Source organism: Maylandia zebra, linkage group LG7 (assembly GCF_041146795.1).
Source record: "Maylandia zebra isolate NMK-2024a linkage group LG7, Mzebra_GT3a, whole genome shotgun sequence".
NCBI lineage: Eukaryota > Metazoa > Chordata > Actinopteri > Cichliformes > Cichlidae > Maylandia > Maylandia zebra.
Window position 1 is genome coordinate 62,125,961 of NC_135173.1, and position 18,246 is coordinate 62,144,206.

Sequence of the window (18,246 nt, forward strand, 5' to 3'; positions counted from 1 at the left end):
TTGGGGGCTTTTCTGTGACCTGTTCTGTACACTGTGTAACAGCCAGAGCCAGAATAGTCACAGCACAGCTGCAGCTGTGGTCACAGCCTCAGAGACAGCTACTGTTCAGAAAGTGTTCTGATGTATGGAACTACTTTGTGTTGCTTTGCATTGGGAACCATTAGTGTGCTGGTCCAGTCCCTGTTTAATAAACTGTAAAGAACTGCTCTGTGGATATTAAAGGAAAGAGAAAGTACTGAATTTACCCAAGATATTTAAACCTACAGGAAATGTTAATAGAAGGCAAAGAGATGCAGATGCATTTTCCTCAAAAAGGTTTAAATTTCTGAAACAAAGTTCTTCAACATGAAATAAGAAATCATAAATATTCCTTCCCCTCCTACGGAAAACAAATAAATAAAGTGCAGCACTGTCTAGATGGGAAAACAAGTAAAGTAAATCAAACCAATAATTATAATAAATAATATTAATTTTATTTCTCCACAAATATCCTGAGGCTGAGCTTGCAGCTTGGAACTCACCGGCTCTGGGCGGTGTTGTGCTTGCGTAGACTGCACAGAGTGAGAAATAGCTCTCCTGAGAGAACCGTGGTTCTATTAATAATCATTCTAGTTGAAATGAGTGCTGGCGAATAGCCCCAGCTGGGGGTTTCACCCACTCACAATGTGGCTGCTCATGTCTACTCGTACTATATGATAATGCTGCTGAGGAACACAAAGGTAGTCAACAAAACTAACCCTTTTGTATCCCTGTAGATCATAAATCTGTACTTTGTGTGGTAGCTGAGAAAAACTAAATAGGGACACAAGCATTCACTAACCGTATTTGGATGGGGTCGCTGCATTTGACACAATGACAGAAGTCAGTGAATGAACAATTCTAATTTAGAAGATTGACCAACACTTCTGCTTCAGTTCAAAGTTCTGGGTGTCCCTTTGCCCAGCATGCTTGTGTGAGTATGAGGCTCTGAGGTAATATAAATGGAAAAATGAGCCAAAACATAGAAAGTGAAGTGGTCAAACCACATGGAAAAAGAGTTAGACTGTGATTGGAGATAAGATGGAAAGATGTGACTCAGCTGTTCCCTCACCTCATTTAATTATCTGGCTGTCAAAAACAGAAAAGACAGACTGTCCCCTCTCCCTTTCTTACTGTTCTTAGGTGGAGGAGAAACAGCGTGCATCCATTGCTTTCACAAAGCTGCTGAGTGCCATGGAAACACTGGGCTTCTCACCTGGCGAGCAGAAGGCGATATGGCATGTTCTGGCTGGTATTTACCATCTGGGAGCTGCTGGGGCCTGTAAAGGTAACATAGTGATTCACTGTGAGTCACACAGTGTTACTACACACTCTCATACACACACACCTCCTGTCTGTAGCTCAGGAGGTAGAACCATGGGAAGGTTGCTCGTTCGATCCCTGGCTTGGACAAGACACTGACCCCAAGACACAGAGTGATTCTCTTTAGGAAAGCCTGATAGTGTCGAGCTAACACTCCACCTCCGATCCAGTTACTTTAAATTTCTCACTCATTGCTGAGCCGACCATCACTAATGTTCAGTGCATGCTGTCATAATCACATCCTCTTTGAGTTTTCCCTTTGGTTGTGCAGTGGGCAGGAGGCAGTTTATGAACTTTGACAGTGCTGAGAGGGCAAGCAGTGTGCTTGGATGTGAAGGTGATGATCTGCACACAGCAGTATTCAAACATCACCTTCAACAGCTTCTGCAGAGGGCCACCGGGGGCAGCAGAGAGAGGAGCGGTGCCGCAGAATCGGAGGAAGGTGAGATGCGCACACACTAAAGCCAGCATGTGAAAAACAGCAGCGGAAAGTTTAGAGAGTGTTTGAGGATCCTGTTGCACACTATCAGTGCTTTCAATCTCTGCTGATCATTACAAAAAAAACAAAACAAAGCTCATGGAAGTGAATAGGGAGATTGCTTCATTAATATATTTTAGTGGTTACAATTTTTCATTTATAATTTGTTTGATATTTCATTATTCAGCTTACTGCTATGTTGAACAATAAAGGCCATCAGTGCGGACTCCAACTAAACACAGCTCACTATTCTCCAACAGTTTTGATTGTTTAGAGGGAACTTTACCATTTTCTGATCCAGTGACAACTTCAAGCATCTTGTTACAAGAGCTAATGTGTGGCACCATCTGGCATATGAACTGGTGTTTATAGAATGGGATCTTTGGTGGTCAGTACAATATAACACATCAGCACTGCAAAGAATTCACAGAATTAAAGCTACTCATGTAAGCCTCATTGCCTTTCCACCACCCAAACATCTTTCCTTCAGCCAAAAGATACGATCAGCAGAGCTGATTAGTCCGTGAATAATCTACCCAACAACACAGGAGCAGTTTGTTGCTCAGACTGTGACAAATGTCACCAAAAGGTCATCAGTGACAAATAAAATTAAATGAAGTGGTGACCTGTGATATTGGAGACGCACAGAGCTGAAGTCACATTCAGTTGCTCTGAATTTTGAATGGGTGCCTACCTATATTTTACTTGTAGCATTTGTTGACTTTCTAGTGTGAGAGCTGACACGAAGCCTCTCAAGACTTAGCCAAAGGGCTATCATAGCCCTGCTTAACTTCTAAAAAAAAGCTCAGAGGCCCCAAAAAGCAGGGATAAAAGATACCTGCTTTAACCTCTCAGAGGTTCCAGATTTTCTTTGAGTTGCATTTTTAGAGAAAAGACAACGTGCTGTAGGAGTGGATTTATCCTGATAAAGCCTTTAAGGATAAAGGAGAACATTAAACAACGCGAGTAGAAAAGTGTGTCCTTATTCACTTTGTTGTGCGCAGGTCCGAGGCTAACAGCTGCTCAGTGCCTCAATGGAATGGCTGCTGGACTTTATGAAGAGCTCTTCACTGCCATCGTGTCACTCATCAACAGGTCTGGATGCATCTCATTAAATACACGATCCACAGCCTCATCACAAGCTCTCAGTCTGCCTTCATAACTGCTGCCTAACAAGGCTTCATGACTTTAGACTTTGCTTTACGATGGCTTACTGTGCTTTTTCTTATTATCTTTAATATATTTTCTGCTACAGTGATTGAAGACTATATTAAACATGGCCCAAATTACCCTGCAATCAATCTGAGTCTGAAAACTCAATTTCTGATCACTTTTCTACTCTTCTACTCTGTATGATGTGACAACGAAGGGATATCCCTAATATGATGATTTCAGGCTCAGGACCACTAATGCCCACTGTTCAAAACCTTCTATTTTTGAGAGCAGCCAGTAAGAAGACAGCTGGCTTTTAAAGAACATTAAAACTGACTGCTCGTTTCATTGAGGGGTTGCCTAATGGCTCGATATGAGATTATAAGGAAGGCTTCGAACACAGAAGTCCAAATGTTTGAACACCTGGAGTTGAAAATGAGGGGAAATAAATAAGAGGAGCTAATGTTGCTTTCTTTTTCTCAAGCTACATCTGTGTGTACCATTTACAAAGTTTGCAGACAGTCTGACGCATTGATCTGTACTTCTGTTTCCAGCTTCATGTGCTTATAGCAGCCGCCTGTTGTTTTGTGTAATTACCACGCTACTGAGGGGGGCCTTATCACATGATCATCCTTCCCTCTACTGTATATTCATGCATCAGATATGTGAATGAAGAACAAACATATAAAGAACTGTAAAACTCAATCAGGCTGTGTTTTGTGGGCAGGGCGCTGAGCAGTCAGCAGCTGATGCTAGCCTCTGTGATGGTGGTGGACACGCCAGGCCTGAGGAACCCACGACACTCAGCAGAGGAGAGAGGAGCCAGCTGGTCTGAGTTCTGCCACAATTACCTACAAGAGAGGCTGCTGGAGCATTACCACTCACATACGTTCACACATACACTCGAGAGATACGCTCAGGTAACTCAGTGTACAGTTACATCTTTCAAGCTGAGTGATCATCTTCTGTGAGTAATGCACACTTACACATAAAAACTCAGTTTCTAAAGCCTGAAAAGAGTATTGAGAAGATGGACGGAGCACTTTTAGGTGCTGATGAATGTAGAAAACGAGACAGGAGGATTGATGGGGACAGTTAGTGAATCAGGAAGTGCAGACGATTAGTAAGAAGGACGTTTGGGAAAATGTGAAGAGAATAGGTTGGTCCAAATGACATACCTGTGCAGGTATAGGGATGTCTGGGAGAGAGGGCAGTGGACTTTTTGACTAGTCTGTTTAACAAAATCGTGAAGAGTGAGGGGATGCCTGGGGAGTGGAGAAGAGGTGTACTAGTACAGATTGTGAAGAACAAGACTAGTGTGCAGAGTTGTAGTAACTGCAGAGGGATAAAGTTGATGAGCCATACCATGAAGATGTAGTAAAGACTTGTTGAAGCTAGGTCAACAAGAGAGGTGATGGTCAGTGAGCAGCAGTATGACCTCATGCTGAGAAAAAACACTACAGATGTGATGTTTGCTTTGAGAGCATTGATGAAGTACAGAGGATATCAGACATGATAGAGGAACTGTGACAATGTGAGGAAGTCAGGAGGTACAGACAAGTATGTGAGGGTGGTCCAGGACATGTATGAGGATGGAGAGGCAGTGATGAGGTGCCTGGTACAAGTGACAGATGGGTTCAAGGTGGCGATAGGTATCTGTGACCTATAATGTCTGCAGATGACATTAGCATCTCCAGCAAGAGTAAGGAGCAGGTGGAAGAGAGCCTGAAGAGGTGGAGGTATGCTCTGGAGAGAAGAGTAATGAAAGTCAGTTAAAGGAAGACAGAATATGTGTGTGTGAATGAGAGGGAGACAGACGGACAGGTGAAAATGCAAGAAGCAGAGATACTGAAGGCAGATGAGTTTAAATATGTGAGATCAACCACCCAAAGCAACAAACAGTGCACAAGAAAGGTGAAGAGCCCAAGCAGGGTGGAATGGGTGAAGGCAAGTGTCAGGGATGATTTGTGACAGAAGGATAGCAGCAAGAGCTAAATGGAAAGTTTGTAGTAGTGAGATGGTAGATGGTAGTGAGACCTGCTGTGATGTATGGTTTGCAAATGAGGTGGCAGAGCTGAAGATGTTCAGTTCATTGGAAGGGAGTGAGATGGACAGGACTAAAAATCAGGAGTTCAGATTCAGAGAGGTGAGGCTGAGATGAATGGAGCATATGCTGATGAGAGATAGTGGATATATTAGACAAAGGATGATGAAGATGGAGCTGCTAGGCAGGAGCAAAAGAGGAAGATGACAGAGAAGATCCATGGATGTAGTGAAAGAGGACATACAGAGGTTCGGTGTGATAGAGGACGCTGGGACAGGGTGAGATGGAGGCAGATGATCTGCTGAAGGTGCTTCCCAAAAGGAAGGACTTGAAAGAAGATCGATGCTGTAAAAATAATGAGTACATACAGGATAAATAAAGTTTTATGTAGACATTCATGATCCCAGGAAGATCCTAATTGCTTATAATATCCCTCTGACTTCTTTATTGAGGTCATGAGGTTGGAATTGCTGGTTTTGACTCTAACATTGAGACACCGATCAGAACGTTGAATCACATGCACTGTTTTTCAAGTTTCAAGTTTTTCAATGAATCATTCTATTGACAAAACCTTAAAGAGATTCAGTTTAATCAATAACTCATCTAAAACAATAAAGGAAAATACAGCAAATGATGACAGAAATCACATGGGCCTTTCCTTTGAAAAATTCGCAAAAAAAAAAAAAAAATTTCAGATAAAATACTGTAAATACAGGCATTGATTACCAAGTTATTATTCTACACAGACCAAACAGCACCGTATTTAAAAATAAAAGTGCACCACTATTTTCCTACTCCGACACACAAGCTGAAATCAGCTGATTGTACCAAGAGTGCAAGAACCGATAAGATGTATCGACAGGCAGGCAAACTTACTACGATTCCCATCCTTAACTGGAACAGACTCTCTGCCTTTAACAGACTCTGTCATCTTTGTTTTACTTGTTTATGTTTTAGTCTGTTATCTTGTGACCCAATTATTGTGTTTGAGAACCTGATGCCATAACTTTTGCCTCTGTTTTGCTGCCCTCTCTTGTGTACCAGTATACAGCACTGGTTCATGTTCAGCTTACAGGCAACAGCACTTACGGTCCGAGTGAGAGTTTTCATAGCCAATCCCTCTTTGGAGCTTTAAAACACAAGAAAATCAATAAAATAACAATCTGTATAACAATTACACACATTAAAAAACAGAATTGCAGACCAGAAGAGATCTGTTTCTCACATGTGCAAGTGGCCAGAATGGGATTCACACACAGCAATTTTAAAATGTCAGCCACACTGGAATGTGTCCAGGATCCTTTCTGCTCAGCCTTTACTAACACCAGCTTTAACAAAAGAGTACCAGTTTTACCCCCTGAACTTAAGCCCTAACTGGTTTTCACTGAGTATGCTAATATCTTTGGGATATCTTCACAGTCGTGATGCATGTCTGTCAAAGATGAAAGATTAACAAAAGAGGCAATTTCACTGAGATTAAACCAATACAATTGTTAGATCTACAACAAATATGTTCCGATTTGATGAAAATGACACACAAAAATGAGTTAAACCGATTATTACTGAGTGAGAAAAGTACATAGGTGAGAAAAATACATTTGCCGGAACGACTTTATGTTTTGTCTGCTGCAGGAGAAGATCCACGTGGAGTTTGAATGTCCAGAGACCAGCCCGGCCGAGGTGGTCTCTGCCATTGACCAGCCACCTCCACAGGTACGCAGCAATGTGACGTAAAAAGACGTAAATGTGAGCATGAGGATAACAGCCATGACATCTTACCAGGAGTTTGATGTTTCCAACTTTACGCAGGAATCTTAAAGTTGTCTCATTTAAATTTCTGACGTATAATGTTATATGATAACAGCTCTAGAGACTCCAGAAATAACTTCTGTCTTGAACGCATGAGACTACGAGGCTTGTGAGACTTCTAGTTTTACTTAAAATCATCCCCTGCCCTGCTGCAACAACCCAAATAACAGTTTATCAAAAGTTGACAAACTTGTCTGAGTTGGGTTCGATTATTAACAGAGGGAATAGTTTCACCAGCAGCACCTACAACTGGAGGTTATGTAGCCTGAGAGGCGCACCAATACTTTTCCTCCTTGTCATTATTATTACAGTCTGTCCTTACTACTCCCCTTAAAAGAAGCCAGAAGAACAGTGCTCGTTTGCCAGCATTTATCTTGTTCAAGAAATGACATGTACTGTGACTTTTAGCATAAAAATGTTTTTCTACTTCACTTTTCATTGTATCCTCCATCTGACCAATAGAAAATCATCATGCTTTAACCCAATGTATGCTTGAAACGTACGTGTGTGTGTGTGTTTGTTTCAGGTCCGCGCAGCAGATGAAGACCGCAGAGGTCTTTTATGGGTTCTGGATGAGGAGATGGTGACGCCAGCCTCTTGTGAAAACAGGGCCGTGGAAAGAGTGTGCCAGTATTACAGCAACATGGGTAAAAAAATACACTGCTAGTGAAAACTTGAGCGCCATATAACTTAAAGAAGATGAATTAATTGTGTTTGTTTGTCCTTGCAGTGCGACAGTGTGAGCAGCTGCTGCAGTGTGAGGTGAAGCACCTGATGGGGTCTGATCCTGTCCGATACGATCTGGCTGGATGGTTCAGCCTCATCCAGAACAACCCATCTGCTCTGAACACCATCTGTCTGCTCCAAAACTCCACTGTGTAAGTCAGAGGCCTGGGGGCTGCCCCACAAGGATGCCGTGTCTAAATGAATATCTTCTAGTAGGCTCCAGTTGGCAAATGGCCCTGGGAAAATATTTTACTAAAAGAGTGGTGAAAGCCTTTCAAACAGTTAAAGGGTGTGTTAGATGTCATTAAATGGTCAAAAGTCTGTATATCCAACTAAAACTAATTATTGTGACCCTGTAAAAGGAACAGGTTTCCTTTCCTCTTTCAGAAGCTACTGTCTCCTTTTAATATTGGTGTTTAAACTGAACATATGCACATAGTTGTACTGTGTTTAAATTAGATTAAACTGAGATAAGAAAAGTTTTTATTAACCTTAGGGAAACAAATTCAGGTGTTTTGGCAGCACAGAAGAAAGAAAATCTAGAGAAGGGGAATGTTTTTAATAACTTCTCCATCTGGACACTTTCTTGCTAAGAAACCATTTTAAAAAGTAGCAGTGAGCACAGATATTCATCTCAGGAAGCATGAAGCACTGCTCCAGGACTTTGGGAATTCCTTGCCCAGAAAGTTTTTATATGACTTCATGGAACAGACTGCCCATATACCGTTGATGAAGTAATTAACAACTGTTAATTAGTAGGTATGAACAAGTGTGGTTCATCCATGCATGATTCATTTACTCACAGCACATACCAGCTACACACTTGTAGTGATGTTAAAAACATGTTTTTGACATCCTGTGATAGTGTGTCTCTGCCCTCCCCAGAGGGGTTGTGAAAGCCATGTTCACCCCAAGAATTTCTCTGCCCCCCCTGTGTCGGGCTCTGGGGGGACTAGAGGGTGGCAGCCAGCGCTCTTTGCAGAGGAATGGCACCATCAGGAAGACATTCAGTGGGGGAATGGCAGCGATACGCAGACACTCCCAGTGTATTGCAGTAAAACTCCAGGCAGTAAGTTTCCAGAGCATTCACTATCAAATCCTCATCTATTTCTGTAGTGTAACTGGATTCCTTCCCTCTTTGCTGCTTTTCCCACCATGCAGGATGCTCTTATCAATCTGATCCGTCGAGCCAGGCCAGTGTTTCTGCAGTGTGTCAGTGCAAAGACTGACAATGGAAGTTTTGACATCCCAGCCCTCAGGGTGCAACTGCACTCCACACAGATCCTGTCAGCTCTGCAGCTATACCGCATAGGTATGCATGCTCATGCATTAATATTTCAAGCTGTAACACTGTGTGTAAACCAAGTACAAAGCTATTAGTGACCATTCTAGGGTTAGGGTTATTGTTCTGTTGTACATGTTTAAAAGGCAAATATTCTGCAAGTAAAATATGTTATCTTTCAGAGTAAATCACATCTATTATTTGGAATCTATGACACCCAACATATACATTAATGGCAAAACAACTAGCAGCTTGGTATTCCGATATCTGGAAGAAACAACTCCTATCACAACTAGAGACTGACAAGGTGAACACAAAACCTGACATCACGTCAGGGGGGAGAAGTCATTATCCCCACACAACTGTTGTTCTTGGGGCTTGGTACCCAAGAACAACAGGTGCGTTGAAGGTGTTGAGTGCGAGAGTGACTGACCTGAGAGATAGGATCATAGCTGAGAGAGAGAGTAAAACTTGAAGGATCAAGACCCCCCGAGTGGGTTTTTTTTCACACACAGAGACACACACACATACCTGTATATATATATATATATATATATATATATATATATATATATATATATATATATGTTCTCGCCCTTTTTCCAAATATTCCTGATGCAAATTAAAAAATCAATCTGTGGCCATGTTTGTCTGCAGGTTATTCAGAGCACATGACTCTGGGGGATTTCAGGTGTCATTTCCAGGCTCTCGCTCCTTCAGTCATGAAACGTTACGCTTCAGTGTTTGTCAGCCACGATGAGAGAAAGGTCAGATGGCACATGGCAGCAGCTCCCTTTCTTGTTCAGCATCATGTCATGTAAACATCTTTTTTGTGTTTGCTTATGTGTCAGGCAGTGGAAGAGCTGCTGGTTGAATTGGATGTGGATAAAAAGAGCATCCTCGTGGGTGCCAGCCGGGTAAGAACATGTTTGTACTCGAACAGCTGAATTTATTTCGTGCTGATATGGCTCATACATTTTTTCCCCCCGTTGTGCGTTAGGTGTTTATGAAGCGAGGTGTGTTGTGCTATCTGGAGCAGCAGAGGGAGAAGCAGGTCACTGGTTGGCTGGTCCACCTACAGGCTGCCTGTTTGGGACATCTTGCCCGTCAGAAATATCGCAAACTCAAGGTACTTATGTCTCTGTGAGCTTGCCTTCTGCACTGCTGACTGGGAATTGATGGAATTGATACGAATTTCTCATTGGCTCCCCTTTGAGTGTCACCACCATCGCTAAAGAGCATATCAAAGAAATTACACAAAACCTCTCTGAGTAGAACACAAAGCCAACAGGACTGGGTGCTGGGCTTGGGTTGGCATTCACTCAGCTTTAATATCATTCTGGGCTCTTGGCTAGCTTAGTGTTAGTATGCTGTCTGCGCATGTTAGCACTTAGCAACATGGCCTGGCCTGCATTTGTATAGCGCTTTACTCAGTCCCCAAGGACCCCAAAGCGCTTATAGCGCAAACATAATGTGTCTGTTTCTGTCCTGGATGCAGTTTGAACATTGCACGCTTGTCCTTTTGTGCAATATAAATAAAAGTAATGTCCTTATCTACGGTGTAGACTGCGGCACTATTTTCTTCCTCCGACTCATGAACTTAAATCAACTGATTGTAGTGCGAGCGCAAGAACCAATAAGTGTCATCAATAAGTAAGCTGACTAACAATTCCAAAGAACTGGACTACTGTTCTCTATAAGAACAGGTTCTCGATTCCTACTACTGACTAATCGAACCGCCAAATTTCCAATTGGTAGCCATAAGTGCCCAGTGAGATATTTTTAATATATACATGAACACAAACAGGAGCTTTGACTTTACCAGTAGAAAAAATTGTACATCATGTATTTTAAATGCAGCTGTTAGCATTTCCTTTAACTTTACAACTTTTGTTTCTTTTTGAGAGTTGTTGTTTTCAAACTTTTTGTGGTGCCTTTTTTTGCACTTTCTTTTTGTGTTTTTTCTTTTCATAGGTTGTACTTCTTTGTGGTCATTTTGCATTTATGTAGCGGTGTTATGCTTTGCATGGTGGTTTTAGATGGGAGTTGTTTATTTGTTTTCTTTGCTCTTCATGTGTTTTAATTTTTTTTATCTCTCTTGGTGTTTTTTCCTTTTTTAGTAGCTGTTTGTGTGTCTTGTCGGTCATTTTGCATTACTGGAAGTGTTTTATGATTTGTGTGGTTGTTTTGCATCTCCTTGTGATCACTTTGAGTCTCTTTGTGTCTGCTTTATCTTTTACAGTTTTTATGTGTTTCTTTTTTTATGGATGCTTTGCACTCCTTGACCTTTGACCTTAGCAAGTAATCATACATTTTCACTAGTTATTGCATAAATTATTGTACTAGTATAATAGTATTTCAGTTTAAGGTAATATCACTTTAAAATGAATGTGTTGATTCAGGTCTCAATGAAACTTTTTTATTTATATCTTTTTACATTTTGTTGCAATGGCATTTAATGGTTTTATCTGTCGCTTTAAAAGGAGACTGAGCTCAGCTGTAGGTTAAACTCACACATTGTGTGTGTGTGTGTGTGTGTGTTTGTGTGTGTGTGTGTGTGCGTGTGCATGTGCCCGTCTGTCTCCAGGTGCAGCAGATGGCAGTGAGTTGTCTGCAGAGGAACCTTCGGGCTCTCAGGGTCGTGTCCAAGTGGAGTTGGTGGAAACTTTTCTGCAGTGTGCGTCCTCTCCTTGATGTCAACATGGATAATGAGAGGCTCAGGGCCAAAGAGGTACATGATCACAATTATCAGAAGGTGTTCAAACACTTTGTGAAAAAATGTATTTGCTTTTTTGCAGAGATTTAGATGAAACAAATGAAGACTGAGTGATTGATTTTCTTGCTCAATGTCTCCAAATTAAGGCAAACGTATACATGTGTATTTTAGTAATATGTTTCTTAAATGTATATATATGTATTAGCATTAATCTTTTAGCTTTAGGAGTTAAATGGACAAATATAAAAGCATCTTAATCTGGTAAATAGCTTACAAATCTTAGAATATCAACTTATTAACATTGCAAAGTACAATAGTTTCTGCTGTAAACTTTCTAGCTCATTCTTATCAGGGAAAGACAGAGGGTTAGATAATGCGTTTGTTGGAAGGTAGCAAAGCATTTTTTGGCAACATTCAGATGACACTGTAATGCACAAAGTGACAAATGTCTTCATGTATTGTAGCGTCCTGGATGGAATATCCTATACACTGTATCGGTGCTTCACTAAATGTTCGCAGAATACCACAAGGTGGAAACTATGTGGGACTCTTACAAGGCGATGTCCTTAACACCACTGTGGATTTGCTTAGAGCTGTGTTAATGTGTTATTGTATTTTTTCTTATATGTTAGTCTTATTTAACTGTAATGCAATGAAATGGCAAGTGAGCAGAAAGTACTTGCAAAAATCTTGCCTCACTATTAATTATTTTATATTTTGATAGGAAAAAAAGGGGAAGGAGTGCACCAATGTATTGAAACATGTGCAAACATACATTGAAATATAGTATATGAGACCAAAACAATGTTTTTGAGAACATTAAGAGAAGATTACACAAGGTAAAGTCATGTCCTGCTCTGTGTGGGTGAATCGACTTTTCCCAGCAATTTCCAGGACTGATCAGTAGGTGGTGCTTTTTGCCATGTCGGACTTTTGTCTTCATCGTCACTGCCCAGGAGCAGATTATATTTTCAGCATAAAGTGCCATGACCATTTGGCCTAGTAAAAGGTACACACCACTGTGAGAGTAAAGTGAAATATCCAGGGTCTGTACAGACTGTATGTAATGATGAACATTGCCACTTTGGAGTCACTGGTTACCAGTGTTGGGTAAGTTACTTTAAAATAGTAACTTAGTTACATTACTAGTTACTTCTCTCAAAAGTAACTCAGTTACTTCAAGTTACTCGTTACTTTCAAAGTAACTAGTTACTAGGGAAAGTAACTTTGGTTTTACTCAGAATTCTCTTGTTAATGTGTTTCTTCCATAACTTTGCAGTCTTCTAGCTTGCTTACTTGCCACAGTGCACTGTGCCACCTACCAATAGAAAGGAAACGATAATGTGCATATTTCCACAAGAGAAATCCCACGCCTGGACCGTCATTGACTGCTTCCATGATTCTAGCCTACGTCACAGCGTCATGTGCGCCTTTTACATCCAACACAAAAACTGCAGTCGTGGTGCTTTCGATTGTACTCAGAACTCGGAAATTCTGCCTTCTGAATAGGAAGATGTAGGTAACACCAGACTGCAGATGAGCTGCATACAGGGCTGGACTGGGACAGAAAATTGGCCCGGACATTTTGACTAGACCACCATTATAGGAAAAATCATAAAGCCTTTGAATGAAAATAAACACTGTTGTGACAGTGATGTACACTGTTCTGATGGTATATATGCATCAATCTATCAATCGTTTGTTGTAAGATTCAGATAATTATTTTTTAAAAGCTAGACATTTGAAATGAGAATAAGAAAGAAAAGTATTTCTTTGCGCCCACCTCTCCCTGTTAATGCCCTACATGCCCCCCTGGCAAAACTTTGCTAGATCCGCACCTGCACAGTTACCAGCTGTCAGCTACCTAAAAAAGGATCCTGGTGTTATTTGTCTCTCAGAAACAGTTCATAACTTCCCTTCAACTCATTCATGTCACCTAAAAGGTAAACCTGTTTCTCCATCACCTGTTCAGCTCTGATGATTCAGTAAGGACATCTCCTGGATTCATCTTCATGTTTCCCTCTCACCAGATAACCAAACCATATCATGACCAGCAGGTTTACAGCTGTGGCTCCAGCAAACATCAGCTGATACTAGAAATTAATATTAAATAAATTCTAACAACAGCTGATCAAGCTTAAAAGTGCTGCTGTTGTTTAGCGCGACATCCGCTGGTTTCCTCTTTCGGCGCAAAGTGAGCGATAAACAAACAAGAGAGCCGATCAGCTGATCATTGATCAGTTTTCATGATTGAAGTAGAAACGGGAGAGGGAGGGGGAGAATGAGAGAAGAAGAGGCAGCTGTGCAGCAAAGACACAGAATAACTCCAGCTTTGTGCCTTTTTCGTTGTAGCTGAATTACGGGACAAACTGTTCCTTTTCACCTCAATAAGAAACGTGTAATATTTTCTCTGAATACCAGACAGGACGGTTGACAACTCTAATAACTTATGAACAAAATAAAGTTAAACATCATTAACTTCATAGCACCACCCAGCTGTATAGAAACTCCGTCATGCTAGCTAGCACGCAGTACGGAAAAAGTCAGAATAACGAAAATAAACTCCACCTAAACTTGGTTCATATCTGACCCAGAGAGACTGCAGGTCATAACTTCTTACCTGAAGTTCAGTTCACACTTGGACCGGCGGCCGCCTCGGGTCTCTTTTCCTTCTGCGTCCCCTTTCCTTCATCCACCTGCTGGCTTCCACCACTTGCTAATGTTACTGAATCTGTGGAAGCTCCGCGATCCGGTTGTTCAGTGATGACGCGACGAATCCTACTTCCGGGTCTAAAGGAGTCTGCGTTTAATATGGCTTTTGTGTTGTTAACATGTTTAATGTTATGTATTTTCTTCTATTTGATCTCAAAAAGCTCCTAAAACAGTCAGGGATCACTGTTGACCTCCCTCGGCTTTTATTACCGCTAATCATTTATTTAAGCTCAGTTTTTAAAACCTTAGGATGTAACTACAGCCCAGCCCATGCAGCAGTATATGAATGACTAACTTCGTATTGTGGATGGATTATCTCAGTTGTTCCCCTGGCTGAAGTTTGGTCCTTTTACAGCATCCTGCCATGCGATTACATTTGTTCCTGACCACCGAGAACACTCACGTTAACTTTTATCGAGTGGAAAAAAGTTAGTTTGTTTATATTATGCTAACATAGCTGTGTCGCTAGCGGTCACATAGCACATCATTATATACCAGCTTGCCCAACTTCAGTAACCCTACAAACGTCACTGCTGTTTAGTTTTCTGTCTTCATTTATGTTGGAAGTGATAGCAGAGCTGTACGTTTTAATTTGTTTCCAAAACCCCGCAGTCAGGACATGCTATATTGTATTTAGATAGAAGCTAGTGAGCTAACTCCTTGCTAACTTCTAACTCCGTTAAATGTCATAAATTCCGTTTTCATGGATGCCTGGATGTTAAACTCAATTGTTACACCTGGTAGAGCAGAACGCTGATCATTTTATTAAAGATGAAAGACTTTAGACAGTTTTTCAACTCTCAGTAATGCCATAGTGATCGTTTGATATATGGACCTGCAGCGGAGTTTAGACCCAGACACGGCTAGTGACGTCAGACTGAACAACCGGATAGCCACCACACGAAGTAACGAGTAACAACCCTATATAAATCCCAGTAACGACTAACGCGTTCCTGATTTTGGCATAATAACTAGTTACCGTGCTCGTTACCACAATAATAACGTAGTTACTGTAACGCGTTACTTAATAACGCGTTAGTCCCAACACTGCTGGTTAGTGAAGTCCTCTTATGAAGCAAGTGGTGGTTATGATTGAGAAACTGCAACACTCATAGGCTGGTTGATTATTCCAGTCTTATAAATGTGTACATTTATCAATTTTACATATGAAAACTGCCTAGCCGTGCCTCAAGGCTCAGTAAACATAATTACATCTTTTCGTTGTGAGCAAAAGTTGCTGTGGGTTCTCTCTTAGTTAGAATAGACGCAACAATTTATAACTCGAGCTTCTATTGCTATAATCGTTGACTTAAACGTACATGCCTGTGGTTTTAATTTCATGCAAAGTCATTAAGCAGTCCATCTTAAATGACAAAGTACCAACGCTGTCTGAATTGTTTTTGAAGCTATATTTTTGTGCACTCGAGACAAGAAGAACAATTATAAGGCTGCGTAGTGTTCATAATGGAAGTTCAGTGAGCTGTAGCAGTGCCAGCATCTAATAGGTGGATTTTGGTTTCAGTGAACGAGTGTACAGTGATAATAATCACAATGATGTTTCAGTCACAGTGAGTTTTCTATTTTGCCATTTTTGTCAGGATGAAATATCAGTTCTGAGACGACGCCTAGAGAAATCAGAGAAGGAGAGAAATGAGCTGAGGCAGACTGCAGACAGCCTGGAAACCAAGGTTTGTATTCTCACACAGACACACCTATACACACACACACACACACACACATGCACACAAACAAACTCATGTTGTGATCTATGTGCAGGTTACAGCTGTGACATCTGAACTGAGTGATGAGCGTTTCCGCGGCGATGCCGTGGGCCAGGCTCTGGATGTGGAGAGGGCAGAGAGACTTCGACTCAGCAGGGAGAACAAAGACCTGCAGGTAAGACAAAAAAATCCTGTTACTTGTTACTCAGTTTACAAGTCCTGTTACTTACCTCGGTACTTTTTTAACTATAGGCTCGCCTAGATCAGTGTAAAGTGACCATGGAGACCCTGGAGAAGCAGCTGGAGGAGGAGAAGCAGAAAGCTCAGGCTAAGGAGAGTCAGAGAGGAGCAGTGACAGGTAAAGAGTTGTCCATGGTAGGATTTGTAAAGAATTTACAAATCCTACCATGTGAATTCATGGATTTTTTTTTCACATTCTGTCTCTCACAGTTGAAGTGTACCTCTGGTGCAAATTACTGACCTCTGTCATCGTTTTAAGTGGGGGAATTTGCACAATCGGTGGCTGACTAAATACTTTTTTGCCCCACTGTATAGTAGAAAGGAGTTTGAGTGTTCATATTGACTAACAGGTGTTATATAAGTACCATTCCATTTACCATTTGATTTGAACTCACCAAAAGAACAATCTGCAAAACTCAAAAAATGAATCAAATTATTCATAAATATCTTATTTTATCACACATGAAATCTAGTGTTAAAATAGAGAAATGTCACAACGTATAAAGTGACTCCAACAAAGTCATATCCATTCCTCCACATCTTGCAGAAACTGAACTGGTCATGCAGCTGGAGTGCTGCCAGACAGAGATGGAATTTGTTTGCAGACGACTGAAGCAGACAGAGGAAAAACTTGAGACAGAAAGACAAACTCGACAAGAGCTCGATGCCAAGGTGAGACAGGATGCTGAAAGGTGAACAGAGCACTGATGGGTGATTAGTTTCTGAAGTTACTTATTATTACTAAAGTTATGATTTGTAATGTTACTCTGTTTTTGTGAAGGTGGCGACATTGCAGGCCCAGCTGGAGCAGTCCAGGAGGAGTGTGACAGAGGTGAAACGTCACTGTCGTCATTTGACCTCTGACCTTCAGGATGCCCGGGTCCTTACCGACAGTCTGCAGAGCCGCATACATGAACTGGACCGCAAGCAGAGAAGGTTTGTTTTAACCCCACGCTGTATAACTTTCTTTCATATCAGCTAAGATTATGATTTGTCATATCAATATGCAGCTGTGTATCTTTGTATTTTTCTGCATTTCTGGTATAATCCTTAGTTTTATCTTGTGTCGTGTGTTTCTGAATGTCGGTTCCTTCGAGTGCCTGTGTGGAATTATTTGTCTGAGTTTATTTACTACTACTACTATTACTAATAATAATTATATCTTCCAAGAAAATATTTTCCTCTGACCCTCTGATATTATTGTTATTGTTTTATTTTCTTCTGTTGGAAAAAACTTCTAGCTTTCCCCCCTTTTTCTTTAATATTCTAGGGAGATTTAACTATGAATCAAGACTTTGTCTCTTTTCTTTTCTGCTGAAATTGCAACTACTAGAACACAGAACATCCCCCTGTTCAATTAATAAAGTTAATTTCACTTTTCCCGCCATCAAACAAATGAGATGTGTCAAAAAGTGATACACTGCCAAAAATTGTCGATATATACTTCTTTACAAATATGATGTGTAATCATAGTGAATACAAAATCCTCCTGCTGTTTGTATGCGTTCATACAGGTTTGATAACAAGCTGACTCAGGCTCTGGAGGAAGCTGAGTGTGAGCGAGAGCAGAAGGACAAAGCCTTTCAGGAAAACACAGCGCTGGGAGCTGAAATATACAAATTGCGCTGCAGCCAACAGGTGGGTTGGCTTCTGTGTTGACTGTGTGTAGATTTTTATATGAACTGATTAAAAGATTTCTGCTATTTCACAGTAATGTCATGTAATGATGTGTTTGTGGTTACTTCAGTAATTGTGCAGATGCCAAAAGCATCAAACCTCAAATGTACCATATTAAAAAGCTTAACAACATTAAAAATCATCCTGATTTGGTCTTTGTCGCCCCTTTTATACAGCTCTAAAATCCAATTAAGCTTTTTAATAACTCACCTGACTGGATAGCCTCTAAAACCGACCTCTGGACTGTGTTGTTTGTGACTTAACAAACAACACAAAGCAACATTAAAAAATAATGGCATCAGCTGTGCTTACACTGAAGATTCAAAATACACAAACAGATGGTGATGC

General features: G+C 40.9%; 1 protein-coding gene across 5 annotated transcripts in view; it reads left to right on the forward strand.

The window, feature by feature from the left end:
* The window catches only part of myo18b (myosin XVIIIB), a 72,510-nt gene that overhangs the window by 14,407 nt on the left and 39,857 nt on the right, over positions 1-18,246 (forward strand). For all 5 annotated transcript variants that reach the window (XM_076886837.1, XM_076886838.1, XM_076886840.1 and 2 more), the window contains 19 exons: positions 1,162-1,306; positions 1,613-1,783; positions 2,824-2,914; positions 3,699-3,891; positions 6,648-6,728; positions 7,351-7,471; positions 7,555-7,702; positions 8,436-8,619; positions 8,712-8,862; positions 9,490-9,599; positions 9,684-9,749; positions 9,833-9,961; positions 11,420-11,563; positions 15,859-15,948; positions 16,037-16,156; positions 16,234-16,339; positions 16,769-16,893; positions 17,003-17,157; positions 17,736-17,859. In XM_076886837.1, coding sequence (XP_076742952.1) covers positions 1,162-1,306; positions 1,613-1,783; positions 2,824-2,914; positions 3,699-3,891; positions 6,648-6,728; positions 7,351-7,471; positions 7,555-7,702; positions 8,436-8,619; positions 8,712-8,862; positions 9,490-9,599; positions 9,684-9,749; positions 9,833-9,961; positions 11,420-11,563; positions 15,859-15,948; positions 16,037-16,156; positions 16,234-16,339; positions 16,769-16,893; positions 17,003-17,157; positions 17,736-17,859 — 2,454 coding nt within the window. The remainder of the gene's footprint in view (positions 1-1,161; positions 1,307-1,612; positions 1,784-2,823; positions 2,915-3,698; positions 3,892-6,647; positions 6,729-7,350; positions 7,472-7,554; positions 7,703-8,435; positions 8,620-8,711; positions 8,863-9,489; positions 9,600-9,683; positions 9,750-9,832; positions 9,962-11,419; positions 11,564-15,858; positions 15,949-16,036; positions 16,157-16,233; positions 16,340-16,768; positions 16,894-17,002; positions 17,158-17,735; positions 17,860-18,246) is intronic.